The sequence below is a fragment of the Acartia tonsa genome, chromosome 3 (genome assembly GCF_053477335.1).
Source record: "Acartia tonsa isolate MP-2025a chromosome 3, ASM5347733v1, whole genome shotgun sequence".
Taxonomy (NCBI): domain Eukaryota; kingdom Metazoa; phylum Arthropoda; class Copepoda; order Calanoida; family Acartiidae; genus Acartia; species Acartia tonsa.
Window position 1 is genome coordinate 6,627,713 of NC_137262.1, and position 8,953 is coordinate 6,636,665.

Consider the following 8,953-nt stretch of genomic DNA (forward strand, 5'->3'; position numbering starts at 1 on the left):
TAAAAATTTTTGTCATAAAGGTTAAAAATCAACATGTTTTAAATGGAAGTACAGACATTCTAGTAACGATCATAGAGTTTCTTTTTCTTCTAACTCTACAGGAATCACGATATCAAGTTTAAAATCGATAGGACAATTCTAACTTGCCTAAATGAATGATAAGAGCAACTGTTACGGGCGTACGGACTAACCCTTTTATAGAGAATATTTGCTTATGTAAAAACAAGGATGACAACATCCATAAAAGCGAAGCTCTGAAATGGTAGGACAAACGGACATTAACACTTGTATAATGTCAGAACTGAATAATCAGAATGCGAATGTATAAGAGTTAAAGCAAAATTGTAAGTAAATTTGTGAAAAACTGCTTGATACAGGATAATGATTATGGACATACTTACATTTTTAGCACTTGATTATAGAGTTGCTTCGCTTATAATATTGTACTTTGTTGTCCCAGGAATCCGTATACCAAAAATCAGACCAATCGGATAATTAGGTCACATACAAATTTGTTGTTAAAAATGTAAAAAAATCAACATGTTTAAAATGGACGTACGGACATTCTGGTAATGATTATAGAGTTGCTACGCTTTCTAACTCGTACCTAACTATTACAGGAATAACCATGCAAAATTTGAAATCGATAGGACAATTCTAACATGCCTAAATTGACGAAAAAAGCTATTTAAAAAAGTAAAAAAATCAACATGTTTAAAATGGACGTACGGACATTTTGGTAATGATTATAGAGTTGCTACGCTTTCTAAATCGTACCTAACTACTAAAGGAATCCCCATGCAAAATTTGAAATCGATAGGACAATTCTAACATGTCTAAATTAACGAAAAAAGCTATCCGTGACGGACGGACGGACGTACGGACGGACGTACGGACGGACGTACGGACGGACGGACGTACGGACGGACGGACCGACCCTAATTATAGAAAAGCTTCGCTTTTAAAAAGCACAGACAACAAAGGGTAGAAATATTTGCAACAATAACTATTTTTTTCATCCTTTTCTTATCCGGCATACAGAGATGGTGTAATGGGAAACAAAACTGTTCATGCCATATCAACATAGGACTCGCTTTACCTGATTAGAATATCTTTAAAGAACAGATGTAAAATCGTAAACCCGCAACTGTGGCATAACACATAGCGTATCCCCTCGTTGTCGGGAAGGTGATTGGTTCAAATCACCGCATCTTGGCCAAAGACGTTAAACGTGGTTCCTACTGCTGCTATGTCATGTGCGCGATATAAATAGTTTTAGTATGGGGAATAACTTGGTCCAAATCAGGCACAACATATTACAATGCACAGTTAGGACTTCAAGAAAAGGGGTTTGTTGTCAAAGGGCGTGTGGCCTTATACATGCTTGCAAGGGCTATGGAGAATCGTAACAGCATGTTTATATGTCATTTATGACCTTTTTTTTATGAAATACCCAATATCTACCTAATAAAAAATTATGGTAAAATATCAACAAGGATGATAACATCCATAAAAAGCGAAGCACAAAAGATCCTGGAATGGACAAACGGACAAAGTGAGTTATAAAGCAGATGTCCAGTTACATACCATAGGACGGACAAAACAATTTATACAATATGGACATATGTCATAGAAATCTTCACTAAAAATTTTAGCTGTTTTTTTTAATAACAGCCGAGAAAATTACATTAAGTCACGGACAGACAACGTGATTTATAGAGTAGCTTCGTTACTAAAAAAATTAATTTATATTACACATCCCTATAGTTATATCCCTGGTTGTTCATTGTCTTTTTAAGGCCTTTATTTTAAGACATTGTGGCCCTATTGTACAAAAATCGCTTTTGTTTTAGACTATTTTTTATGATAATAAATCCCCAGAAAAATCTTAAAATAAAGGCAGGATAGTTTTTATTTTGAAGGTTAAAATTGAACATATCCATAATAAACTTGCATTCAAATGATTTTTTTGTTTATGTTTGAAGCTTAAGTTTTTAATAACTACTGAACCGATTGAGTTCTTCTTTTAAGAAAATATAATTAAAAGTTTAGGCTATTTTTTTATTCTCAGAATTTAGAGCTTTTTGATACTAAGGTTTAGCCACTAGTCCTTATAATAAAGTAATAGGATCTGTGTCTGTCTGTACCAAAGGATCTTGTTTACCGCTGAATCGATCTTTACAATGTAGCTTCTCATAGGTCATGAGAAGGTTCATAACTCTTTTTGGAGAGGATACCACCTAGGGGCCTATCTGCTAAAAATTAAAGTATACTGTTTAGCCAATGCAATGGTTGCTCGAACACAACCGATTGGGAATCATTTTATCTATAACTCATTACTATTTCGTCAGGCTCGTGAAATAAATCGGTATATTTGGAGAGAAATGTCTTGGCTTTAAATCAGATGCATCTATTTCTAAGAAAGTGTTCATATTAAAAATCTTGTTAAAGAATGAATTCTAGGGTTCACTAATGAAAACCAGGGTTAAGACAATGGCCATTTGATTGATGCACATGCCCAATGATGGTACACAAAATTACCTCTCTGTAGATTACAATTAGTGCTTGAAAATGGTCGGACACTTAACTAAATAAACCAACCGATCGAAATTCAATGTTAAGTCCACAACGATGTTAAGCCAACCAATAAGAAAACGTTATTATAAATTTTTGGAGTTTAGTGAAATAAACTATCCGGAAGCGAAAATTATAGAGTAACAGCGCTTCAACAAAAAAAGATAAAAAACAAAAAAAAAAAATTTCATGTCTTTTTAATTTATTCATATCATTTTGGATTTAAATTCTATAATAATTAATAATAATAATAATAATTGTTTAAAGAAAATCTAATAATAATTGGAACTAAATAATAATTAATAATGTTTCATCACAGTCACAGAGCAAAGAGGAGTGACGAATAGCCAAAGTTTTGCAGACAAGTAGTCAAATTAAAAGCTTTCAAGCGCTCTATCTTTATTAATGGCTGAGTTATAGCCCTGAAAAACTTCAATATCGCGTCCAAAGTAAATTTTATTGGTCGCTATATTAAATTTTTTACAGTTGACTATATAAAAATTTTAAGTGATGCTCTCAGCTCTGCCTTAATTTTTCTACTTGTTTTAAAAACATTGACATTTTTTTGAAAAAAAAACTTTTGAGATCAAATAAACTATTATTGCATTGAAGAGTCTATGTTAGTCAACGAGAATCTTTACACACAAAAAAATACAGAAAAAGCCAAATTTAAATATATAAAAATTGGACCCTAACTTTGAGAATTTTACCTTTTCTGTATTTTTAGTTGTCAGGGGCTCGAACCCGCTGCCACATAGATTGATAAAATTCACGCGTTTATAGTTTTCTGTTAACCCGATATCAAGCATATGAAATAATGAGGAGGTTGTCTAGGTAATATTTAGGTATAATATATATAGTAGAAAAACAACTTTTGCTATTGATTATTTTGGGATCTATTCTCTGCTTCTTTCAAACAAATGAAAGAAGATTTTTTTTTAAATATAAAAATTAATTAAAAACAAGCTTTAAAATAATTCATAAGTTCATACATAATAATAAACAAATATAAAAAGCAAAACATTGAGTGAAATCCTATTAAAATTATGTCTTTTTATCATAAGAAAAAGAAAATATATAAAAATCAATCAAAACATATTTTTCACACTCTAAAAAATTTGCTATATGACAAATACTGAAAGAATTTTCATGTAATCATCTGATAAAAATGATTATGGTTTTTATGAACAGAAAAAAACTTTCTTAACATGATAAAAATGAAAAAAGCTAAAAAATAATAATAAAGAATGGATAATTAACGTAAGCAAGTTCTTTTTAACAAATAAAAGAACAACAAAAATTGCTTTCAGCAGCCCAAATCACAAAAGATTTTAAGGTTTCAAGAAGAAAAGGGTTTAAAACTGATGCCACAGTCCTCTGTTGATTGTTTTCAGGGTCTTCATCTTTTCCAGGGACTTGAGACCCTTGGCGGTCACGTTTGTGCAGCCGTACAGATCAACCGACTCAAGAACGCGCATATTTTTGGCAATCGCCGCCAACCCTTCGTCGGTAACTTTGGCGCACTGCCCAATGTTGAGGACCTCCAACACCTTGCCAAGATCGCGGCTAATGCGCGCCACACCGACGTCGGTAATGCCGCAGGCGGACAGTGACAGGGAGGTCAAGTTGACCAGGCCGTTGCCTACGTGCGCCATGCTCGAGTCGGTGACTCTATCACAGAAAGAAACGTCAAGGCGGGTCAGCGGGGACCCGGATGAGGCGGAGCCGCTGCTATTATTGTTGCTGCCACCGTTATTATTACTGCCGCCGCCGTTGCTTGTGGTGCCAAGAAAGCCGACACCAATATCACTAACATTGTCGCATGACCGCAGGTTCAAATCGCGCAGCGACGGCATGGCAGCAAGGGACTTAAGCCCGGTGTCGGTGACCGACAGGCAAAAGCTCAAGTTGAGTCTGTGCACGCGGGGAAGACCTTCGGAGATGTGCTTCAACGACTCGTCGGTTACCTTCTGACAATCCTGCAGACAAAGTTCCTCCAGATGACGGGCACCACCACGTGGCGGTCCGCTGTTCTGTTGTTGAGTACCTGCGGCCGCAGATTCACCGTTGGCCGCCGCTGAACCGGTCAAGTGACCAATACCATGGTCGGATATCTGCCAGCAAGAGCGTAAATTTAGCCGGCGGATTCGCTTCAGTCCCCAGGAGATCAATAACAAGCCGGTGTTGGTGATTTTACTACACCCACCGAGGTCAAGCTCTTCAAGGTTCTTGCAGTGAGTTGCGATACGGCCCAGGCTGTTGTCCGTCACCTCCTTGCACAGCGACAGGTTCAACACCCGCAGGTTGGGCAGATCGCGGTTGAGGGCGGTGTCCAGCGCGGAATCGGACAAGTTATAACAGCCCGACAGGTTGAGACACTCCAGGTTGGGCATGCCCGATAATGGATCGCGCAACGACTTGCGCAGGGACAAAATTTGGAGGCTGTTGATGCCGCGCCGCACCAAGGACTGGTACAGGGTCGGGTTGGAGCGACGCAAGTGAAGCTTGGCGGTCACACCCTTCCAGTTGGACTTCAGGTACACTGCGTCCCGCCAGCGACTGCACACCTGCAATGAAAAATATATTTAAAATCTTGAAATTAAAATTGTTATTAAATGTCAAAACACGTTTCTTTTTTCATGAATTGACTATCTAACATCTAAATAAACTATATATTTTCTATTTTACTGTTCTTTTTTAAATACCTATAATTAATTGTTATTACATTAATGCTTACGGACAACTGTCCTTGTTAAATAATGTAAGAGAGGCACAGAGTAGCTGTGCCCCGAACCTTCAAATAAATTTAAATTCCAGACTTAAGCTAAAACTAAAAAGTATAAAACACAACTGATAAGCATAACTAGAGAGAGAGAGACAGAGAGAGAAAGGAGAAAAAGAAAGAGAGACAGAGAGAGAAAGGAGAAAAAGAAAGAGAGAGAGAGAATGATGCAAAAAAAGATTTATTGCTCATTTAAACTGAAAAAGGGAGTGAAAGAAAAAGATAAAAAAATGTTTCTAGATGCAGAAACTTGTTTTTTTTTGACAGCGAAGCTATGATAAAGTCTTAATTGTCCGTCTGTACGTCAATTGCCATGGCTTTACATCCTTTATCTAATAAAAACAACTTTAATATGAAATTATTAAAAATGCCAACTTGTGTAATATTTTAATATTTTATTTATCTAAATACATATTTTCTACTTAATTTTTATAATTAAGTAAAATTAAGTATACATTAAGTGAAAAAAACACATTAATATAACTTAATATCAAGTAAAAAAATAAATATAAAAACATTTTAATGTGTAAAGTAAAAATATTATATTCGAAGTTTCGTGAATATTTTACAAATTTTTCAAAGATTTTCTGGGAAAATATTTTTTACAATTTTATATTATCTACAAAATAACAGTAAAATAAGAAAGTTTCTCATTAAGATATCTAGAAATGTGCCAGGATATCTAAAATATGTTGAAAGGGTTTGGAATTTACTTTCTATCTTTCTTATCTAGAAAAAAATGTCTGCTATCTATCTTGACTAAGAATTTCTAGCTAAAGTCCTGTATTTTAACATAACTTTGTGAAAAGGAAAAAAATATTTAAACCTAACAAAAATACAGTTATTTTCTATATTTTATGAATTAGCAAGTATATGCTAAATGAATTTTAAGCTAAAGATAAGATTTTAATATTTTTTCCATGTTCAAGTTTGTTTTTGATAAGGGGAGTTTCATTTAAGCAAATAATGTTTTAATTTCCATGCATTTAGCAAACTATCTATATATCCTTAAATAATGTATCTATCTTTCTAAATAGTCTATCTATCTAGCTATCTAACTCGTTAGTTTTACTATCTAACTATCCTTAGTCTAAGTATAATACTCTTTTGCTATCTTTCAGTGTATCTTCTAACTATCTTTCTTTCTAGCTGTCTATCCGTCTAGCTATCTAAACATCTAGCTATCTATCAAGTTTCTACCTGTGCAGCTCTTCCTAAACTCTGTATGTCCAACTTGTTGAAAATCAGGGACAAAATTTCTGGAAACAAATTCTCCATAGTGTACTTGCCCTGGTCCTGGACCTGCGCGGCCAGCTCATCCTCGTGTCCGCACTCCTGGTCAAGCTCTTCGTGTCCCAGCATCAAGCGGTCATGTCCGTGGTGGCCGTGACCAGCCCCGTGACCGCCCTTGCCACCAGGCACGTTGTCCTGAAGGTATTTGGATGACTTTTTACCCCCGTTCACTCCATTGGAGTTCAAGGAGTCGTGTGTGTAAGGTCGATATAGGCTTGAGTTGGCTCGTGACACTTCTTTATGCGACAGCTCAAAATCAGCGGCTCCGCCCTCTGCCGCCACGTTGCCCTGGTGATGGTAGCGGCCGTAGGCCACGGCAGCAGCGGCTGCCGCCGTTTTGTGGTCCAACTTTCGGCGTTTGGGATAAGGTTCATATTCTATAAAGTTGGCTATGTTAAAAAGGTTATGATAGCTGGCGGCTGCAGCCGCGTTGTGGTGGTGGTAGCCGGCGTACCAGCCGCTCAGCACAGACGCCATCTCCAGGTGAGACCAGCTGCGGAAAAGTTGAACGCCACCGCCGGTGGGCGGCGTTTTGTCACTACTTGTACCCGTAATTTTGGCGATTTTTGTGGGGTACCTCTTCAAATATTAAAAGTTGTTTATTATTTATTACTATAGATTTTAAAAAGCACTGTATTGATGTATATTTAATATATTTTCACGTAACATTTGAAATTTTTAATGTATTTAAATTCATAAGCTATGTAATATAACACTGTTTTATTTTCTATACATTTGGTTTTAATAATTTTTACAGTAAAGACAGACAGAGGTCCTTATGCATGGAAACTCCAAACTTTACTAAACTAAATTTTTGTCTCTTCTCTCCATTCCCCTTTCTCGGTGAGGTGGGGGGAGGGAGGGGGGTTTATGGTGTAGGTGTGGCAGAGAAAAGAGAAGGTAAGTTGTATGATAAGAGGGGAGAGGGGTAAAGGTATGGGGAAACAGGCATAACAGAGGTGTGTACGGGTGGCGGCTAAGGTGACATTTTCCGCCATGACTTTTTGGTAAAATTAGCAGTAAATTGTAATAAAATAAATTTTATCTTTTTAAGTAGTATCACTTTACCTTATAACTAGCGGCTGAGTCCCTAGCACCTAGGTGCTCTATAATCGAACAGATTTAAAAGGGGAGACTCATTCATAAAAATAAATTGCCTAAAACCATCTCTGGACCTATAAAAAGCCTCGCTGTAAAGAAGAACCATATCGGTTCAGCAGTCAGCGAGATTCCGCACTACAAACAAAAAAGCTTACTTCTTTATACAGTGTGTTTTTTTTATGAGAACTTTTTAAAAAGCAATTTTACCCCACTTATAGTTATCAGAATTTAATGATTGATGGATTTTTTTCTTCGTTTTTTAATGCAATTAACAGAACAACAAAAAAATATTTCAGTTTTTATTTAAAAAGTACAGTAAAATCTAAAATTCAAAACTTAGGTGTCAACATCTAAAAATGGTTTTAGCGCATTTTTCTTATGCCTAAATCTTCTACCCTTTGCAAGAAAAAAATTGGATTTTCTGTAGTCGACTTTGGGGGGACAGTACTCCCTCCCTGGTTGAGATATGACCTTCAAACTTTGAAATGTTCTAATACATGTCCCTAATATTTATATTTATGGCCAAACCGGGTCCTAATAGGGCATAAAAAAACGATAAAAAAATCATATAAAAAATAATAATTTGAATAAAACGAATTCACAAATAGTCAATAAACATTAGATTTCACAAAAAAATCAGCAACTTTACTATAAAAGCAAAAAAGTTAGAAGGGGTATATTGAATTCACCTAAATTTTCATGATTGTTGAGCTATACCGGCAAAGGGAAGTAGGCAAAACTGCCTGCTCCAGGGGGAAATGAAAGCCAGGGTAGTAGAGGGGGGATTCATACTGAGAATGATGCAATTATGAAGCTGGAAACCGGTTTTTTTACATTTTCTGGAACCGGGTTTTAATACCCGGTTCGTCACTAATGGGTTAAGAAAACAAAAAGATAAAAAAAAAAATGCTTTCTTTCCAACAATAATAATGAAAAATATCTATTACATGCATAAACATTGAATTCAGATCTCACAGAGAAAGGATTGAATGATAAAAAAGGTTCAATTGGGAAAGAAAAAAAGCAGGGATCTAAATACATTTAGATTAATTTCCACTCTTATCTTTACTTTATATATATCTGCTACCAAATGTAAAAACTCAATACATAGGGATAGGGGAATAAATCTAGCATTATCTTATTCTCTAATTTCTGAAAAATAAACTAGATTATGGATAAGATTTATATTTCTCGTATTCATTC

General features: G+C 35.6%; 1 protein-coding gene across 1 annotated transcript; it reads right to left on the reverse strand.

Moving 5' to 3' along the window:
* Positions 1-2,759: 2,759 nt before the first annotated feature.
* On the reverse strand, positions 2,760-7,452 carry LOC145313162 (F-box/LRR-repeat protein 14-like). Its single transcript, XM_080152436.1, has 2 exons — positions 6,557-7,452; positions 2,760-5,141 (listed from the first exon to the last, which is right to left on the reverse strand). Exons 1-2 carry the CDS (start codon positions 7,124-7,126, stop codon positions 3,930-3,932), a joined length of 1,782 nt encoding a protein of 593 aa, XP_080008562.1. The 5' UTR covers positions 7,127-7,452; the 3' UTR covers positions 2,760-3,929.
* Between the last annotated feature and the right edge of the window lie 1,501 nt (positions 7,453-8,953).